The 21030-nt window shown below is 41.1% G+C and overlaps 1 protein-coding gene across 2 annotated transcripts in view; it reads right to left on the bottom strand.

The window, feature by feature from the left end:
• Positions 1-20036, bottom strand: part of adkb (adenosine kinase b) — a 105459-nt gene extending 85423 nt beyond the window's left edge. Inside the window, exons 1-4 of one of the 2 annotated variants that reach the window (XM_018703301.2) lie at positions 19683-20036; positions 15988-16062; positions 15821-15874; positions 3355-3433 (exon numbers count right to left, since the gene is read on the bottom strand). In XM_018703301.2, coding sequence (XP_018558817.1) covers positions 3355-3433; positions 15821-15874; positions 15988-16062; positions 19683-19732 — 258 coding nt within the window. In that variant the 5' untranslated portion in view covers positions 19733-20036. Of the gene's footprint in view, positions 1-3354; positions 3434-15820; positions 15875-15987; positions 16063-16909; positions 17059-19682 lie in introns of those variants that run through there. The other variant, XM_018703302.2, reaches the window with a different exon arrangement.
• Between the last annotated feature and the right edge of the window lie 994 nt (positions 20037-21030).

Below are 21030 nucleotides of genomic sequence, written 5' to 3'. Positions count from 1 at the left end.
TTTTCGAAGTCAAGTAGTGCTGTGGGATTTTTCTGTTTTTTAAATACAACTTTTCAGCAGTGTGGTACACATGCGTTTCCAATTAAGAGCTCAGAGCCAACATCCAAGCCTGGGCCCCATTCACCCCTTCCACGATTGACCAAGTCTGAGGAAATGTTAAACAGGCATCATAACCATAACAGAGACTGCAGATTTTTCAAAAGCCTCTACTCTCTAAACAATAATTAAGACATCACAGTGAATTGATGATGCAGACTTGCAAACATCACACAAAATCTAAATAAAGTAAAGGGAACATACTTAATCATAACTTTTTGTGACGCGTTCACGGCTAGGGCACTTACACAAAGCAATTTGTCCCTTTGGTGAATGGGTACAAAGCCTGCTTACAGTGCAAAGAAATAAAATATGTCAATGGTGTTGATTTGTGAGGATCATAATGAGAATGCACGGTTTACACGAGGCACTCAGAGTAGGATCTACTTCCCTGGCAGCGGCAATAACTCCCTATGAGCCTGTCTCTGCTCAGACTTCAATCTCTGGGCCCCAAGGAGCTGTTGGAGGACTTTGATGTTCTGTCTAAATGAATTGACTGTGCTTCTTGATACAGCCCTCCAGTCAACTGACTCCCCCCACCGATTCTGTCACCTGTGATAAACACCATGCGTGCTCAGCGGTACCAAATTCTGGATCACATGCTCGGAAAGGCCACCGATTTTTTTTCCCCCCTTCAACTTTGTAAATGACTGCAAAAAAAAAATATGATTGTGGTTTCCCGCCGCGCCCTATCTGAGCAGGAGCCCTTTGATGTGTGAAGCTGTATGTGAGCAAGCGACGCCGGGCTGGTTTTTGTTACCTTACAGCCCCACAACATCCACTAGGTGAGCCTTTATGTCAGATGCGCCTTCAGGGCATGGTGTTTGTTAGAGCCTGGGCAAAGACAACAACCTCCAACCCACTTCTATCATTGCATTTTTTTCCTTTAGAATCAGAGCCAGAGAGCTGTGCATACAAGCTTGCAACTTCACTGACTTGATCCAAACAAGATCTAAAGCTTATTGAGGAGTACTGGTGCACAGCTAAGGAAGTACAAATGGGTTGATACGTCTAACTTGGGACTTCTAGTTTGTCATGATGTGTGCTTTGAATATGAATAAGTAGTGACAGGAGCTGTAACGCAAAAAAAAAGAAAAAGAAAAAGAAAAAGTAATGTCCCACTGCTAAAGATAGCACTGACTGCAACCAATCGCCAACTAGCAAACACTGCTGTGGATGATTTCGATCAAAGAGCAGGGCAGAGACAGTGGTTAGAGGAAAACAATACTTATCCCCTCTAAGCTTCAGCTTGGTCAATTCTCATTTGACTAAATCCAATTACCATTGATTCTGCATCTTCTTAAAGCCAAGGTTTAGGTTTTCCTTGATAGTGCAGAAATCTTAACTGGGATGAAGCGGGAGTATTTAACCTATTACAGCCTCCGATGAAGCGGCTGGGTTTTGGAGGAAAGTGCGAGTTCTACTGGCGAAGGCATTGATCCTCCCACACCCTGGGTTTTCCCAGCGTGCGCAGCGATTCTTGTGCAAAGCCTCTGAACACCTCTCCCTCTCCTCCAGCGGCGATGGTGCTCCTGAGCAAACCTGCCCTGGATCGAGCATCTCATTTAGTCACCGGGTCCTTTGATGTGGATTCACTGCTGCAGTGCATATCATTCGTGTTTGAAGGTTCAGCTTCCACAATACAGCAGGGTTTGAAGTTTCACATATTGCAGGTGCTACAATGTGATAATCTGGGAGCCGGTTATGCATTATACATTTTTCATGAAAGAACACCATCACCTGAAAGTGGAATGTGGAAAAGTCAGCGCTTCAAGGTATATATTGACAGAAACTGTTTCTGAGACTTCTGGGTGTGGGACGAAAACACTCTTGTTATCTTGAGCATTTCAGAATCAGCTCTACATCTCCCCTCTGAAGGGGGTAAATATCCAAATAAACAGAGCAGAATAACATTTGACTGGGGTCTGCCATGCCATTATAAGGCCAATTTAGCTGACTGAACGCCTCTCATGGGGCACAGAGGCCATGACGGCTCTCTTTCCAGAGAGGGGCCAGCAATAAAAATCTCCTTCTCCATCTGATTTCACATGAGAGTTGATACGCACCTTGGGGCAGTTCCTTCAATGTCTTCTTAAATAAAACATGAAAAATCCTTGTCAAGGTCTATGTCTTAACTGAGGAAGACCAGACTAAACCCATGGCTTTAGCTAGAGTAATGACAAGAAAGGGGGGAGTAATCTGTTGAAAATGTTGAGAATACAATTTTCAAGGTTGTAATTGACTCAGCTGGATGAGTGATCCCACCGATTTTTAACTGCAACAAGCACACTAGATCTACATTTTAAAAAAAATGGGACAAAGAATAAAATCAAATTGGCAGTTAATGTCTGTAAGTGACTGACGTTTATGCAAACACTTCTGATCTTGATAATTAAAGAGTGTTTGTATGGAGGTGCACAGCTCCACATCTCTTTTTAGAGGATGTTTACTGTCTCCAAAGCATGGAGATGGTGGCAGCCTGAGGGCCCGCTTGCTTTCTCTTCCCTCTCTCTGTATCTATCTTGTGCTAAATACACACACACACATGCACATATACGCGCGCATACACAACCGCGTGTGTACAAATACGAGCTCTACACACTGCACTGACATGTACAAACAAAAAAACCCACACACAAGAAAGAGTCGGTGCTTTCACAAACATCAGCCTCTCAATTAGCTTCTGCACTCATTTCTCCTTGGAAGAGAATTATTTTTCAGCTGGATGCTTTTTCTTTGTTTATTGTGAGCAGACCAAAGCCTTATCAGCAGCTAATCACTGCATGTCAAATTCACAGACTTACTGCAGTCACTTAAAAAAAGAAAGAAAAAAAAACAGATCTAGTGAATAATCTTCTCAAATTCAGATTGCCATTTTAGATTTGGACAATCACCAATTTCTTTTAGATGCTCAAATCTGTCTAACAGCCAGGGAGGAGATCAGCATTTGTTTGATATAATTTGTTGTGACATGTTAATTGCATCTACTTGTAATTCTCTCTAATTGATGTTTGATATGTCTCAGGAAATTAGGCCAACTAGATAACACTGCAAATATTATGAATCCTCCCCGCCTTTCTCTTTCCGTGGCAGGTCTGATGAATTCACAACACCTAAAACTGTAATGTGTCAACGTGCTGTGCAGCTATGCTCTGTATTCCCAGGGCTGCCAGGCTGACAAATCTAAGGTTACAAGCATGCCACTGTATATTCAAAAACACATTCAGGCACACTGCAGAGGGGCCAGGGAGGACTAACCTGAGCAATTTTCACTGAGTTCTGGGTCGAGCCACCAGCATGGTATTCAACTTTGTTCCTCTTGACAATTTCATCAAACCTGAAAAAAATAAAGACAAGGACAAGAGTTGTTACAAAAGACAAGGTTCTTGATAAACCACAGAGTGAATTTGACCAGACTGACTGATAAAGGCTTAATACAATCACCTGTAACATGGGCACACAACAGGTATCTCAACACTTATCACATTACAACTGGAGAGTGAGGAGAAATGTATTTAGTAAGCACCACAAATTAGTCAATATAAAATCTGTTACAAGAGGTTGCACGGGTATAAATGAAATGCAGTTGTGACCATACAGGGAGTTAAATGTCTCAGCAACAATTGAATGGACTATCATGAAATTTGGTACAGACATTTGCGGTCCCCAGATAATGGATAATTGGTGATTCCTTGACCTTTTTATTCATACCAACATGTCATAATTTCCTCTCAACACAAAACATGATAATTCAATTCCAGTGAACCTCAGCTGTAATATGAACCAGGCTGACATAACATGCTGAAACACTAATATTAGCATCACAACCCGCTGACAAGCAAAACACATACTAAATACATCTTAATATGCTTAGTATGCATTTGGTATGCTAACTACGTAACATAAGTACGTATAGCATGCTAGCATGCCAGACTTAAATATTAAACTTCCTAGCATGCTAATATTACATTAACATAATGAAGATAGCATGCCAACAGAATCTTAGAAAGTAGCTCAAATGACTGCGATTTTAAAGAGGTTGCTCACATCACCAGACTCTGTAGATCCTAGCTCTACAGAGCTATTCAGTCTCTTATAGCACATTGTTTGATTTTAAAGTCCATAAATCTACTGTGTTAAATGTCACTGCTCTTATCAACCTTGTTTCCAGTCACTGTGGGTGAAAACATGTTTGTAGTAATAAACTGAACACAACTGTTTCAAAGTACTAAATGTGGGACAGAAAGGTTAGCAACCAGTTAGCTTGGGAACATGGTGAACATGGTGAACAGCTTAAGAGCTGATCTTTCTCTCAGGAGTTGGTGATATGATAAACCTCACTCCAGGTGAAAGCTGTTTATACAAACTGCATAAGTGGGAAAACAGGCAGGGAAAAAAGCGAGAAAATGCTGGATTTTGTTAAATGGGATACCTGACCACAAATGTTGTAGGAGTTAAAAAGAGGCAGTTAGGATCTCAATGTCAGCTTGATAAAAGCATAAGAGTAACACTGTCCACACATGGTTGTAGTTCGGCATACAATATTAAAGCAAGATGAGCAGTGAAAGTCATTTCTGAGGAACTTGAACTGCTTCCTCAAAGCACTGTGTGAAATAAAAGAAAGTATTCATCTTTCACTTTGTGGCTGTTATTTTGTATTTCATAGGTGATGTTTTCGGGGCAATTATAAAAATAAGTTTTACAATTTCCTTGTGTACAAAAATCTCATAACCAGATAACTTGTTTAGGGAGAGACCACATCTGATTAAATGTTTGATGTCTGAACCATACAGCAGAGTTTAGAGATGACGGTAACAGACTAAACACAACGAGTCAAGAAAACAAGACGTGACATTAGGGAATGGGGAGTAAACAACTGCTGAGTTTTCAAACACAAACCACAGGAAGACTCTTGGGTCTACAGTGAATTACTGAAGGCGGTTCTATCATTTTTGTATTTTCCCATCATGCTGCCATTCCAAACATCAATAGCTTCAATGCTTATGCGTAACGTGATGCAAAGCTGGGCTATGCTGTGAGATAGAGTCTTTATCTGAGGAGCTGTGAACATGAATAATGTGTATTTTTCCACATCGTTCACACAAACAGCCTCCCAGGGGGCTGGCTATATAAACGCGTCCGCTCTGCTAAGGAAATTGACCTAACTGCAGTCAAGATGATTCGACACATTAGGAGGTCCTTGGCTTTTTCTCCTTTTCCTCTACTGTAAACTGAAGGCTGTCCATTTGTAAGTGTATTTACATCAGGGAAAAAATCCAGTGACATGGTAAATAGTCCAAGGTGCACCATGCCATTCCTAATGGCATTATGTGTAATTCCACCCTTAAATTAACTGAGTAAGAGGGGTTGTTGAGAAAATGCTTGAGAGTAATCCCAAGGGGCGCTGGTTATGTAAAGGCTCTGCTGCACAGTGCCAATGCAATCCCTTTGTAGTATTTAAAAAAAAAAAAAACATTTTCAGGGGAGGTCAAAGGTTGCATGTTTTAGGGGAGCATGCTTAAATCTTAACTTTGAACCTAGAAATGTGTTATGTCTGTTGTATATACCTGCTGTAGACAAGAGTGATTTGTATGCAACGTGCATCATGGCTTACCAACATATGTCAGCCAGGGGTGTTCAATGCCTGAGCACAACCTGGTTTAACTAGGCATAGCCGAATTTTGAGCAAGTGTGAAAGTAACCTTTACTGCTTCAAAGAAAGTCTGCATATCATGTCTCAAGGCAAGGGGTCTACCCAGGGCAGAATGTTCCTAATAAAGAAAAAAAAACTTTCCATGCAAGTGGAAAATATGCTAACCGGGAAAAAAAAATCCTTCCTGAGACACCTGTTATGACTCCTTGACAAAGGAAGAATTTGAGCACTGTGGGTGTTTATAACATGAAGGCAGCCGAGGGACTCCAGAACCTATTTCAAATAGACACACAGCTTCTGAGGATTTCAGCTTTTTTTTCTTCCCTAGAAGTATTTGCTCCACCTTTCAGTGCAGACAGCATGGGGCCCTGCTCCTGGACGCCTCGAAAATCCCATCCGAAAAGGAGCAGCTGCCTCGAGACCTTTACACCCTCAAACATCATGTGATCCCATAGTAGTGGCACTGTAAACGGCCCCCTTGGCCATTTAGGGAGAGAAAAGTCCCTTTCCATCTACTGCAGTCTAAGCTCACTCAGTGATGGGAGGGAGCAGAGAAAAAGAAATTGTTTTGAACAAAATGTCCTCAGCCAGTAAACTCTGCTTTTAAAACCCACTGGTGTTGTTCAGTGGAGGAGCAATTCCAACTATGCCATGCATTCCGCTAATGTATGGACAGTCTGGGTTATATAACATGTGCTTTGCAAGAGACTGCCCCTGACACTCTGGTTAAATACCACTCTCAACTAAAGGCACTGTGTTATTTTTCAATTTCATACCTTCCAATTTGAGACTAATAGAGGCACTTATTTATTCAGCTTAAATCAAATCATATTCAAATTAAGGGAATTAGGCTACTGAATGCAATATTTGTATTCAGAGGATATGAGAGTCCTCCTCAAAAACTAATACCTCCACATCTCTCTGGCTTAACACATTCAAATTGTTGTGGCAGGTCCCACAAGTCAGGAACGTCGTGTTGTTTACATTCCTGGAGATGGAGCCCCCACCGTTGATTCCCATCAAGGGAAATATGAGAGCTTCCAAAGTACTATGAGTGTTCTCTGCCCCGAGTGACTCATGAGTTCCTCTCTCAACTCCCCCCCCAAAAAACAAGCCAAGTAGATTATTTACATGAGGCAATAATTCAAGATTTGCTCTTCTAAGTCTCTTACATGGAGGGCAAGGCGAGCCCATTTACCCAATCCCTCTTCATTCGCCTTTGATGTTAGCCTATCTCGATAAGACCGGATGAGTGCCCTAAAATCCCCGTCGAGTGATTTCACAGGAAGAACAAGTCTCTGTTAATCAATGGCTAGATTGGATCTGGGTCCTCGGGAGTGGTCCGCCTGAAAGTCCTCCCAAGTGTTTGAGTGCGCACCGGGGTAATTCATCGCTAATGATCACCGTGGCACCCACTCTCCTACGCGCCGTTCGTCCTTATTTAATTGCCTTGCTCACGTTTAAACAGCTTACAAATCACAAGGACAGGCAGGGAAACATGATCAAACGGCCCCTATCACTAATCAGGGGAGGGCAAAGGAAGAAGTGAGAGGACTGGGGCTTCTTTGCTGCTCTCCTTGGGGATTAGGAAGGAGGAGGGTTATACAGGAACAGTAAATTATCTCTGCTTCAGCTCGAGCAGGCAGGTACATTTAAACAGGCAGATCCATCTTTCTCTCTCTCTGACAGAAGCAGAGGGGGCAATACAGCTAAAAGGCTTCGGTAATCCCAGTTTCAACACAGGCATCTGGAGTGGAGACAGGTTCCACCATTGATTAGATTCCCCAATCAGTGTGTGCATCCTACACCAGGCTTCCTTGGTAGTCTGGAGGCAGTACAAGGCCTGATGCACAGTAATTGTTTCCATAGGTCAGGCAGAGGAAAAACAGCTCGGGGACGTGATGAAAGGGAGATGGAAAGGGTGAGGAATATTGTTGTTTTTCCCCCCAATTAAATTGTTTGTCAAACCCTTCACAAAGGGTTACGCAGTTTATCTGTTTAAAATCAATACGCTCGTCTCAGTGTGAAAGCTTGTCCCGACACAAGACAGGCCCATTAATTATTCTGTTCTGCACGCTATCGCTGGGCTGCTCAAGGTTGAGCCTTATCTTTTCTTATTTCAAATCAATAATTATCTTCTACCGTGCTCGCGCTCCCCCTCAGAAATAGATGTGCTTTTCATTCAATGCCTTTAGAGTGTGTGTCTCTCTCTCTCTGTCTCTTTGTAGAAACCGGTGAGGAACGCAGAATGAATAGGACATTCTTATCAGTGGAACATTAGGGCAGGATGGGAATAGATGGCAAAGAATGAGGCGCATAAAAGTACTGAACACAAATGAGTCATGATTCAAACAGCGAGCGAGGCCTTGTTCCCGTCCTCTGACATCTTCTAATAGACTACAGTAAGGGATGAATGTTGATTTGCACAAAAGCATTACGATATGGTCATCGTTCAGGTATCTCAATCCATTTGGGTAAATCCCTATTCAGCTGAGAAAACCTGCTTCGTGTCCCTCGGTGCAAAGAAAAAAGAAACTCTTTACGATGAGCCTTTCTACATTATAGACTGGATGCACAATTAATGACTGCACAATTACATGGTCATAATGGGTGAGTAATTGCATTAGAATGCAGAAACAACAAATGTGCATCCCTTTAAGATCCAGCAGCAGCAGCCCATTTGCTGGCATTAAGCGAGGACTGCTGTTTGTAGTTAATTAGGCTGCACTCAAGGATTAGGCAGCAGGGGCAAAATCTGGTCATGGAGGATGAGTTCATATTATTTCCTCTAAAATGTCACAGGTTTTTGGCTTCGCGCTGCAGAGGGTGGCGTTGTTTGTCACACTGTACTGTGTGGATGTGGGAGAGGGAGTGTGAGAGTGTGTGTGAGGATATAAAAAAGAGAGAGAGAGACAGAGACAGAGAGAGGGACGCATTGAGGGAGAGAGAGTGGGAAGAGGGAGTGTGTAAGCAAGGATGGGGCTTCTGGTGTTCTCTTGAGGATTGAGATTTGAAGCCGGAGCACAAAGCCTTTGAGACATTCCCCTTATCTTGGAGGTTGATACCAGGATCTTGGTGATTCAGAGCGCTCCGTGTGAATAATTCCACCAACACCCCCTACTGCGGGGACCATATGGCCCAGTGTGAACTTTAAACACACGGGGAGTGTTGCTGCTCACCAGTGAGGCCTCCCATCTCTACCCCCGCACAGACTAGTTGTAGAGAAATGATCGTCACAGACAGTATACTAACTAGCCGACATGTATAAGGGCTGATGCCATCAGTGGCATTTCCTGTGTGGCTGGTGGGGAACAAGGATGACTAAAAATAGCCCTGAGCATTGCTTTTCTGAACTGAACATGCTGTATGTCCTGGCTGAGACACCCACATTTTAATTATAAAATGCTCTTTAAAAGGGGGGAGTTGGAAGGGGAGAGGGGGGGTGGGGGTGGAGGTGGGGGACGCCCACATGCACAGAGATGTGGACTATGTTTGTTCCACCCCCTTTGACTTGTGATGTTTCCTTCTGGCACCACCTGCTGGCAGCCGCCCTCAACAAGAGACAGGCTCCGGTGAGGACCAGCCTTAATTATGATTGCATCAGCCATCTCTCATGATGCAGCAATGTATGTTTTAAATGCAGAGCAATCACAATCTGCATCACAGCATGATAACCGATTTCATTTTTTTTAAAACGCAGCAGAGCAAGATATGAGGGGTTTTCTTCCTTTCAATTATTTGAAGTTTTCTTGTTTTATAATTCAAAAGGTTCAGATCCACATTTCTTACAGCTGAGTACAGCTCTGGTGAGCATGTCAGATTTATGCAAGCGCCCCAAATGGCCGGATTCAAGCGTATCAATAAAACATCAACAGCGGCGCGGCTGGCGGCTGAACATGTTTCTGATGTCTCAATTACAAGTTGAGTGCCATTAATCTCTGCTCTCTCTCTTTGGCTCAGAGGTCGGCTGATGGATGCAGGCCCGTGACCTTTGCCCTCAGCGGCAGAGGGAGCCGGATGTTGTGACACCACCACCTCCCACCCCAGCAGGCTGGCGGAGGTGAGTTTAAGTACTGTAGTGCAGCTCTCAGCCTCAGCAACAGACAAGGGAGTTGGGGAGTAAATAAAAAATTAAAAAAGAAAAGGTGGAAAAGGCGGTGGGCTGGAGGGGAGGTGTTGTAATGTGTCTACAGACTCAGTCAAGCATGAGTGCATCCAGTGAAGTGGCAACATGGCAAGCACATGCAGCTTCTGCACGCATGCTTGCATGTGAGCACACACACAAACACACACATATGAGAAGGAGTGTTTCTCCCCCTGACACACCAGGAGAGCTCAGCTGGGGGTTTCTAGCACTCACGATTCACTTCGTTATATATTAAAAACATGAAAATAAAAAAAAAAAGAGGGGTAGAGTCAAGTGTGTTTACAGAGCAGAATCTATCACACACACACCCAGGAGCCAGAGTGTTTAGCATGTACTCAGTGAGAGAGGCCTTTGTTGTTTTCTCTCCCAGTAAGCAGATTGAGCGGCATGGCAGCAGCAGGGGTGTGTAAGATGTACACAGACAGCGGGGCGTGTGAGTGGAGAGGCACCTCCACTGATCTCCTGTGTCGTGTGATGATGTGTGTGTGATGTGTGTCTCAATCCAGCGCTGATCCCCCTGAGTCAGCCCTGTCAGTGATATGAGCCTCCCACCCTCTCCCTCTCTCTCACTCTCTCTCTCTCTCTCTCTCTCCCTCTCTCTCTCTCTCCTCTCTCTCTCTCTCTCTCTCTCTCTTTCCTCCGCCATCCGGAATGCTAATAACAGCCAGCCACTAACACTGCAGCCCTGAATTATTCATGCAGCAGAGGGTCACACGGCATAATGAGGAGTTTACTCTCATTCTGGATGCGATTGTGACGCTGCTAATCTGCATTTAGCACAGAGAAAGAGAGAAAAGGAGGGAGGGGTGGGGGTGAGGAGGGGGGTAGAGAGAGGGAGAGGGAGGAGGAGAAGGTGGAGGAGGAGGATGAGCACTGATGAACTTAATTGCTGTGAGCAAACAACCTCTGAAAAGAGTCACGCCATCATCCAGAGATGAGAAAGTAAACAATTAATTATCATTGGACAGAGGGAGTCATAAAACAAATGTTTGAACGAGAATAATATTCAGGAGCCAGCTGATCTTTTTTTCCCCTCCTCAGAGGTGACAATACACTTACAATAACAATGACTCACTCATTTGACACTAATAATCATTAGCTCTAATATGATATGGTTAGCAAGCCCAAGAGGGTTTGGGTGGATGATGAATATGAAATGCTGCTTGCTCTAAAAAAACCTGTAATGCCTAGTTATCCGGAAATAAAATGTCTATTTGCCCACATTGTAATCTCCTGCAGAAAGAGGCGTGTTTTCATTATGTTGACATGTTGTTTCCTATGGAGACTCCTTGAGGTGAAAACAGCAGGCTACTGTTGCCCCCTGCTGGACATAAAAGGTACATACTCCTTTTACTGCAGTTTAAAACTAACCGAGAACTTCAATACTGTGAAAAGGGAAATGTCTGAATAAAATATCAACCAAGTGCTAACGACATTAATATTTTAAAGGACTATAATCAAAAATAAAAGGCAGCAGTATAATGTAAAAGAGACACTAGTGATGAACACAACTTTACTAAGAAAATATACCACAATCTCCTCTAAAGACAATATGTACCCTTGAGTCTTTGTTAGTTAAAACCTTTACAAACGTCCTGCCTTTCTGGAGCCAGACTTATAATTAAAGCCACATGATGGCAGCAGTGACTACAAAAAACTAGGCCTACAGCGTTACATGACAACATTACAGCATTACATGTTTAAGCTGGAAGAAAGGAAGGCACAAACTGTGCTTTGGATAATTGGTTTCCTCTCATACCCTAATTTCAAAACACTTGAGGCGTTCTCTGAAAAACTAACATCTTCTGAAGACAACTGCAGCTCACAAACAACCATGAAAATATAATCTAAATGAAAGCAGTTACAGTACAACACCTGGATGTTTACACAACATGACTCACCACCCACTTCACCATAAATCCTACAATGCACGAGTATTAAGATGCAGCAGCTGCCTTATATGGATGAGAGAGTGATGAAGTTATTGGCTTGTGTTTCTGTTCACACTGCATGTCAATCCTTTTTTTTCCTTTTGTTGGCATTTTAGCCTTTAGTGGATACTTTCTACAGATGGGGAACCATGGGGAGAAAGAGAGAGCAGTATGAAATGCAACAAGTCTGGGGCCGGAAACGAACTGGGGACATTGCGGTTATATGGTATGCCTCTTAACCACTAAGCAAGCAGGACACCCAGGAAGTTTGTGTTTTTTCAGTAGAGCAGATCCTTTGTTAGTTTTCAGCAAAGGATAAAGCTGGTGTCTTTCCAGAATTGTCTGGTTGTCAACAAACCCCATGAAAAAACCAAGGCCAACTTTGTGTTAGTGCACCTCTCGGTACTTGCTGATGTCTCTACACTGTCTGTGGCACAATTAAACCCTACCCTATTGGTTCCTACTGAAGATAGGTGGACTTAAAAAAAGACTTGAATATGTCATAAACATCTGGTCACAATTTCCCAGAATTCCTCTTGATGTCTTTACATTTCTTCTTCCTTCCAACCAATAGTCCAAAATTCATAATTTCCTAAGAAAACCAGCAAATATTTACATTTGAGAAGCAGTGAATTTACTAAGCTATAATCAATTTGGTTGACAATTACCTTTCAATGATACGGCTTTATTCAATTTATGATGATATGAGGCAGAGAAAAGAAGAAAATCCTCCAAGTATTTGAGAAGCTGTAACCAGCGAATGTTTGGCATTTTTTCTTGATTCGCAACAAACGACTCATCGATTTATTTTCTGTCAGTCGACTCATCAACCATTTCAGCGCTGGTTTCCATGGTTAAAACTAAGTGAAAAGACATCAAAAGTCACAGCTGGGACATATTCAGAGAAAAAAAAGAACATTAAGTCCCCAGCCAGTACTAACAGGGATGTTGATGGTTTCTACTGTACAGCAGGCAATTTCTCAGCCACAACAGGATTATATGGGCTCTGCTGTGACTAGGTAATTGAATTAAGGCATGGCCACAGTGCACTGCATCCAATGATCTCTCTCCCACCAGGGTGATGGTGGAAAAAAAATGAATCGTGTTACACTCAGTAGATTCAGAGGCACAACAATAGTGTTAACTGACTAGGCTTGTAAGTCTGTTGCTGCCTTTGTAGTAATGGATGTTATTCGTCACAACACTTCAGTTCTTCTTCATCTGTGGACCAGTGACCTTGAGGATAACCTCTTTGCACTTTACACTGACTACACAATATTATCAAGAATACTGCTGCTCCTATCTCAGCATCTAAAGCTAGTTCTTCATAATCTGTACTGCAGTAACTTATAACAGATAACCTCATAAAAAGAAAGACCACATGTACATTCAGATATAAATTGACAGCCATGATGGCGAGCATGTTGTCGTGTGTGGTATTGGATGGGACATGCATTGAAATGCATTGTACTGGGAATTAACCACCAAAGCCGCATGTTAATCCTGCCCTGACCTTGTGCAGAATGTGGAGGGAATGGTGTCTGTGGGGCTAAAGATAACACCGCTGCCTTTGTGCTGGAGGAGAACAACACTGCTGATGATGCTGCTTTGTGCTGCTGCTGCTGCCCAAGGTCACATGTGTCCCTTTGTCAAGTAACAAGACCTGACAAGGTAGCCTATTGTAAGGTACAGACGATCTGATGTACTGATTTGTCTTTATATTGTATGTGCATTACTCTGGTGCTTTTTTGATTTTACAATTACTGCACTGTGATTTCCTTAGAAATGATATATGAGACACTACAACAGGATCTATTCTCTCTCAGGTCTGAAACAGTTTAGTCAACATGCACTCTCACAAAATCATTCATCAGAGCACATGCCTTCCACCAAGGCTGCATAATCCCTTCAAATTCTCCATGTCATCACAGAAAATGTTAAATCTACATCTGGATCCAGATCTGCATCAAGATTTGAGCAGTGGCAGAAAGCCATGGGATAGTGTGTGTGATCAGATTTTTTCCATTCAAGGAAGTGTATTCTTTCATGAGGAATTTATTTAAAATGCAGCATATAGTAATTTTTAAAAAAATAAATTAAGAAAGAATCACTTTCTGGCCATGGCTCAACTTTCCACCAAACTTCTTTGAAACTACTCTGATATGTTCTGCTTATGAGCATACAAATAAACATCACAGCTATAATATGTATGTATTTCACAGTCAAATCAATAATGCAATATTAGCAACAATAGCTATGAACAAAGGTCTTACCTAATGTACCCAATGTACTGGACTCACCTTATTTGTTAGTAAAGTAGTTAGTAGATGTAGACTATTTGGCTCACTTCTGTAAAGCTTTGCAAAACACGATCATGGCTACAAATCTCAAACAACCACTCCAATTAATGAGTATCCTGATATAGGTTTATTGTTAATTTTTCCAGTGGATATAAATAATCTCATAGAGTACAAATAATGCTAGTGTTGATGCAATTACTAGGGACTGGGTCATTGCTGCTGACTCAAAGTTTAAAGATGCATGTAATGACCAGGAGGTCATGGTCTCCTTAATACCTTTGTATGGGTGCCCTCAGTGGCCAACAGATAAGAATGTGGTTATCTCACATCCAACAGATAAGAGTGGTTGTACTGGGCAGCTCTGAGGTGTGAATGTGCGAGTGAAGCAATACAGCTCTGTAAAGAAGAATTTGTGCTCAGTGAAGCTACAGAGTATGCCTGAATAATGCATACAGTATCTGTTAAGCTGCATCATAGGCAAAATGAGCAGTGAAGAAATGACTGAGTCACCACAGAGGCTGGAGTACCAGCATTTATGGCCAGATGAAATGTTGTGAGAAATTATTCATGACATGTCAGGACAAAATTTAACCGCCTGATTGATCCACCATGGAAGGTGTGTTTTCTGTCCTATTGTTTGTCTTGTCTGTTACTCAGCAGGATCCTTTCAAATTTCATTGGAATCTGAAAAAAGTTAAGACCATAAACCGAGGAACTCTTGATTTTTGTTGCAAAGCTGAATCCAGGATTTTTAAAAGAGGTTTTCTTAACATTGTGACATATGGTATGTTTGCATATTTTCCACCTCCACTTATTCCGGTTGAAAGAACAACATGTTACTGTGGACAGTACACAATGAAAACTGTAAAAACTCACATGGAAAACATATAGCAAATGTTTACATCCCAAGTGTAGAATATGTGATTGACTTATGAATATGAACTTGTTTAAAAACTTCAAAAGAAAACTCACACACCTCCCTCTCACCATTATCTTACTTACAGATGGTGTACTTTTTTATGTCTGCACTAAAATTAACACAGACAAATTCCCTGAAAAGACACCATCTGCACTCTATCAAACAAAGGGAATGGGGTGTTGTAGGGTCAGTTTGTAATCAAGGCTCTGTCCTGTGTTAATGTGAGTTAGTCTGCATGTGGTTTACAGCCTATGTTTACCTTCAGGTGCATTTCAAAAGAGTGAAGCGCCCCGTTTGGCTACACACAACCATGTTTTCAAGGAAGGTTATAGTGTTACTGCTTGGCATCTGCTTGAAATGTGAGGGAGGGAGGGTCTGGAAGAGGAATCTGTATGCTCAGGAAAAACCCTCTAGAAAATATATTAATAATCATTATTTAATTATGTAGTGCCAGTCCCATAGCATGTAGCTTAACATGCAGTTAAAATATTTTTGAGGATGTACCTTTCAGCTTAAAGCAGCAGCAAATCCAGAGACATCGTGGTATAGTTTGGCACAAATTCAGTATGGGAAAAATGTGGGCGTGTCGAATTCTGAGTCTCCCAGTTACAGAGATCTGGTTTATGACGTGGCTATTTTGAGCACAGTATACAATGTCAAGATGGTAGTAGCGGGTATGAATGACCACTGTAGCCCTTATTTGGTTTCACACAATTTTAACACTTTGCATGACACTACTGAAGCATGTGGTGTCCCAGTGAAGGTCTGACTCACAAGGCTTTGTGTTTGTCTTCGGCGAGGATCTGGTCATTCGGCTTCAGTCCAAACCTTTCAGGAACAAATAAAAAATAAATGAATAAATGGCGTGAGTGTCGTTTGGACAGATAAGTCACAGAAATGTGAAGATATCAGCGGGGAACAAATCATCTGCTTCGACTTACTTGTCAAGGAAATCTTTGTCCACGACAGCTGAAATGTCGAGCAAGGGATTTCCCATCCCAAAAAGCATGTTTTCGCTGTGAGAAGACAAAAAACATATTGTATTATGCAGACTCCCACTCACCAGACGAAACAAACAATCTGCTGTGATAGAGACAATCATCTGTTTCTGATTTCCTGGATTAAATCAATGAAGCCTTGATGAGAGATGATCCCATGTTTCACTGATGGCTGTTTTACCTCTACTTTCTATTGTCAATATGTGCACAACACAAGAAAACAAGCAACAACAACATGTACAACTGAAAAATTATGAGCTTGTAACAGACTCGTGCACGTATTTTTATGATTTTGGAAGAGATCACTCCTCAGCTTGCACTGAAAAACTGCAAGTGATAGTTTCTTTTTTTTCTCTATTTAGCTGGAGATTAGAATTAAAAACAGGCAATTTGGCACATTGAGAAGATCAAAACAAAGGATTACCATTCTCTGAACAACCATTCTCTGAACAACACATATACAAGCAGCTTGTGTGTCATCCATAGGCTTTAGAATACACCTGATGTGTCAAAGAAGGAAAACTGTATTCTGTTTCAATAGTTTTACATTTGCAATCTTTCCCCATGACCATTTCATGTAGAAATTTTCAGCAACAAGATATCATAGTGGTCAAAGTCTACTACTGACAACAGTCTTCAAAATGGGTTACTCAACTTTCACAAATACAGGACACGGATGTAGTGACTTGGCTTTTATATAATCTATTAACAGAATATATGTCAGAGAAGATGCAGAGTCACTGAAACCATCCCAAATTAATACATGAGCCCAAAAGTCAGTGTTTTCAATCAACCTAAAGACAGGCTGTCCTATGACAACATAATAAAAAGACAATCATAACATCAGATATGTGGAAGCACTTACCCTGCAGTTGGCATGATGTCAGAAAACCCAGCAGCCTAACCTGATGATTAAATGAACAGCTTCCTCCTCTCTGTCAGAGCAACGTGCTTTTTTGACTACAGGAACTAAGGCTGCAGTTTGGCACACACTGACTGGTTAGTGGAGGAAGTGGGCGGGTCTTAGTATCTCCTAGTGGTATGACTGGTTACACATGTTCCAAATATTGTAAAGCTCTCTGTGCTGCATTTGGGTCAGTGGGAAAGAATGTGAACACTCTGGTAAACACCAATATCCAGGACTAAAGTAATAAATAATGACAATTAAAGGACTAACCTGTAATTTTTCAAACCCTACATATGTTTATTTTCAATTTTCATTTGTGTTTTATCTGTGTTAGTTATATATAGAAATTTCTCCATTTCACAGCTGATCATAATAGAAAATCTCATCACTTTGTAGCTCTATATTAAACATTATATAAACTGACTTCTATCAGCATCAGACAACATGAATAACTAAATAAACTAAAATGAAAATACACAGTTTTTATTATGCTTATTTCGTGTGAAAACAACAATCTCCAGAGACAGAGGTACTTGTTCCTTTAGGTTATGTTGTGTATATTAAAATAACAGTAAAAGTAATTCTAAAAAAATGGTCAAGAGTAATGGGAAACATAGCAATGCAAGATCATCATCCTAGCTATAACTTAATTGATATCTTCATGTTTGACTTTTATTGATGATAAAGTGCGGTTGTATGCAAACATTTGAGCACCTCTGGGCAAATTACACATTTTGTGGTTTTTGAAAACAAGTGAATACAGCTAAACAATTATTTATCTATTTTTTCTGTATTTTTTAAATTCATTAAATAAAAAGCCCATGTCATAGGAAGCAAGCAGAGCGAGAATATCTTTGAAGGTCATTTTTAATGTGTATTACTGCAAGGATTGTATTTACTACATAAATTAGTAAATTCCCCAGTGGTGCCCAAACTTTTGCAAACAATGTTAAGTATTTATTGTGTAAGGTTTTTTTCTAAGACAATTTCATTAGGATAGCCCCTTGAGATGAACCATCTCATTTTTAAGGGGGTCCTTGACACAGGTACACAGACAGTACATTAAACAAAACAACACATACACAATTAAACACACACACACACACTCTCCCAGGCCCAGCCACTCCATATCCACTGATTCCCCTTGATTTGTTGGTATTACGCTATATCGTCTGGTCATATGCATCTTTTCAATTTCTTGATCGCTAATAATATTAAAGCATTAATACAGTGTGTTAAAGGGTCAAAAACTTTGGGTCCATAACACTAATATATTAGCCTTCCTCTTATAATTTTTTGCACTAAACTTTTGTGATTTACATATATACTTATCCCACTGTGGCATGTAAAAATGTCATCCCTTCCTGTTTCTACACATTTTTCTCACACTGTTGCTTTCAAGAGCCAGCATTAACCCAGTTTAATTTGTTTGCCTAACCTTACCACTTCCCATATTTCTACTGAGTTTTGTTTTACTTTCACTTGTCCTTTCCCTCCTTTTGTTCTGTTTGTTATTTTCTGCACTGTAAAGCACTTTAGTTCAACTGTGCTGAGTTAAGTTTACCTTTGCCAAGAGCAGTTCAAGTCTGTAAAAATCATCTTCATCCATCCTTACTCGCTTTAAACATTAACTCAGGGTGACTGCAATGCGAACAAATACATTATAATCTAAGTTTTCCTTGGAGCCTATCTGTGCTCCCCAATTTCATACTCTGTCAATACACACTAACCCTCCTATTGTGTTCAGGTCAAATTTGACCCCATCAAGTTAAAATACTCCATGAATAATATCCCTATAGTAGACACAACAGCCTAACCCCTTAACCTTAATCCATGTGATAAGTTCATTCAAGTGTAGGCTTATTATGTTAAGATGTGGGAATACAGGGAACAGAAAACCTTTATGACAAGTTCCTACAATAGCTTCCCAATAGGTTCCCATTGTGCACAATATAGAGCTGGGAAACATTGGACCTTGGGAACATAAAATATTGGGAAGATAGGTTCCTGGGACAGCACATATGTGGAACATATGCCTCTGAAACATAAGAATGCCTCTGTTTTACTCAAGTCAAGTGAACGCCACACTGCTCACTTCACAATATGCAAAATGTAGCTGTGTTTTTCTTGTTCTTTTTTACATATATCAACATGACTTAATCTGTCTGCCAGCACTGTTCACGTTACACTAGTAATATCACTGCCTTATTAATAATTTCAGTAAGACAAAATGTTTCATGTGAGTAACACCTGCAATTTATCATGTGTTAGGAACACAAGTGATTTTTAACTTCTTAGCTAAGTTTGTCTCACGCCTGTCAAATCTATTCGTCTGTTAAAATCAAAACCTTCCTTAGCAACATTATTTTACACAGTAGCTGTTATCCTTTTCTGTTAATTTTTTTAAAGGATAATTACAGGTTGGATAAATGTAAGGATCAATTCTTGCCTCCCTGTCATGTGATGATAAACCCACCCTCCCCTGCTAGCTGGCGTTAGCACCGTGTTGACCCAACAAACAGCTTCTAAATGCTAACATTAGCTCCACCTGAACGTTTGAGTTGATGTAACATCCAGAGGTTCAAACTGCTTAGCGCCTTATCACCCTGCACCTCCCGCAGCCGCTTCACCACAACACCGGAGACCCGAGCATGAATTAACAGTTAGCCACGGCGGCTAACTACACACAGAGTCACGCCAACACATAACACAGATACTATCGAGTTATTACCTTAACGTCGCTTTCCTCTCCGTCGACATGTTTGCTTCCTTGTCAGACATATACGCGTTTGGGGTTTTTTTTTCTTAATTAGTACCGGGTGTGTTGACGCTGTGGAGGCTGGGAAGCCGTCGCTCACTGCCGGGGAAGAGTAGAGAACAGGCTGCGGTTTCCTTCCACACAGACGATGAGGAAGAAACTGTTCAACAGCATATACCCTAGAAAGAAAGATAATGATTATGTCCAGGGAAGGATCGTAGTCGGCTAGTTACTTTCTCCCCGGGAAACAGGCAAAGTGCATTTGTCTCACACAAAAGAAGAGTAAGAGATAATAGTTATCTCATGTTATCGCGGTGCTTTCTATTTCCCCTAGATAAGTTCAGCTTCATACCCATATTTTGAACACGACACAAAACATGGTCCTTTATGTGGTGTGGCAGGCTGCAGAGTTCATGGATAAATAAGTACAGTATTTTTACATTACGTTTGTGGTGTTGTTCAATTGATATAATATTAGATTTATATTCTAAAATCTGTATTAGTGGAGTGGAGACGCCTCAGTTCAGCGCATGCATCAGGGCCCCAGTATCACCAGGTGTCAAAGGGTCCTATTTAAAATAGAGACACCTCCGCGGCATAAAATCACATAAGCAAATGGATTCAGGTTTAAATACTTGTATTTCTTTGCACGAAATCAAACAAAGAGACATGTCCTGGTGCCTCAGTGGGTAAGATGCGCCGTAATGTTTCCCTCTCAATCCGGGCTAGAGACTTTTGCTGTTGTTAACTCAAATTCTCCTGCCTCCTCGTGCTTCTTGAATCTATGCTATGAGTGTCCACTGTTGGATAAAAGGCAAAAGACAAAAAGCTATGAAAACAAAATAAATATTTGGTACCTGACTAGATGCCACAAGAAGTGAAGAAATGTTTCGTTTTAGTTTGGGTGAACTGACCCTTTAAATATGCCACTCTGAATGGACAGTATCAAAATACCTGCCAAGGCAAAAACACAATGCTGACACCTCAGGATCAGCTTTTCTCATACAACACACTGCACCAAACTCCTTTTTAAAAATGCTTGATTCTGATCTTGCTCACTGGCAAAAAAAAAAAGAAAAAAGAAATCAGAACATTAGAACATAGTTTTTTTCATTTTCAAATTCACTTGTGATGATTTTGATTGCTGTCAGTTCAAACGATGGGATTACTGACTGGGCAAAGTGTGCACTTTCTGATTAAAGTTGACTGTGCTTTGTCTGATAAAGCACAAAACATCTCTATGCCTTCAGTTGACATAGTGCTTGCATGATACAAATTCAGAATTTGTGTTTAATTAAATTCCTACAAACTAACTGACACA

Source organism: Lates calcarifer, linkage group LG23 (genome assembly GCF_001640805.2).
Source record: "Lates calcarifer isolate ASB-BC8 linkage group LG23, TLL_Latcal_v3, whole genome shotgun sequence".
Classification (NCBI taxonomy): domain Eukaryota; kingdom Metazoa; phylum Chordata; class Actinopteri; family Centropomidae; genus Lates; species Lates calcarifer.
Note: the sequence above shows the minus strand (reverse complement) of the source record. Positions and strands in the feature narration are given on the sequence as shown.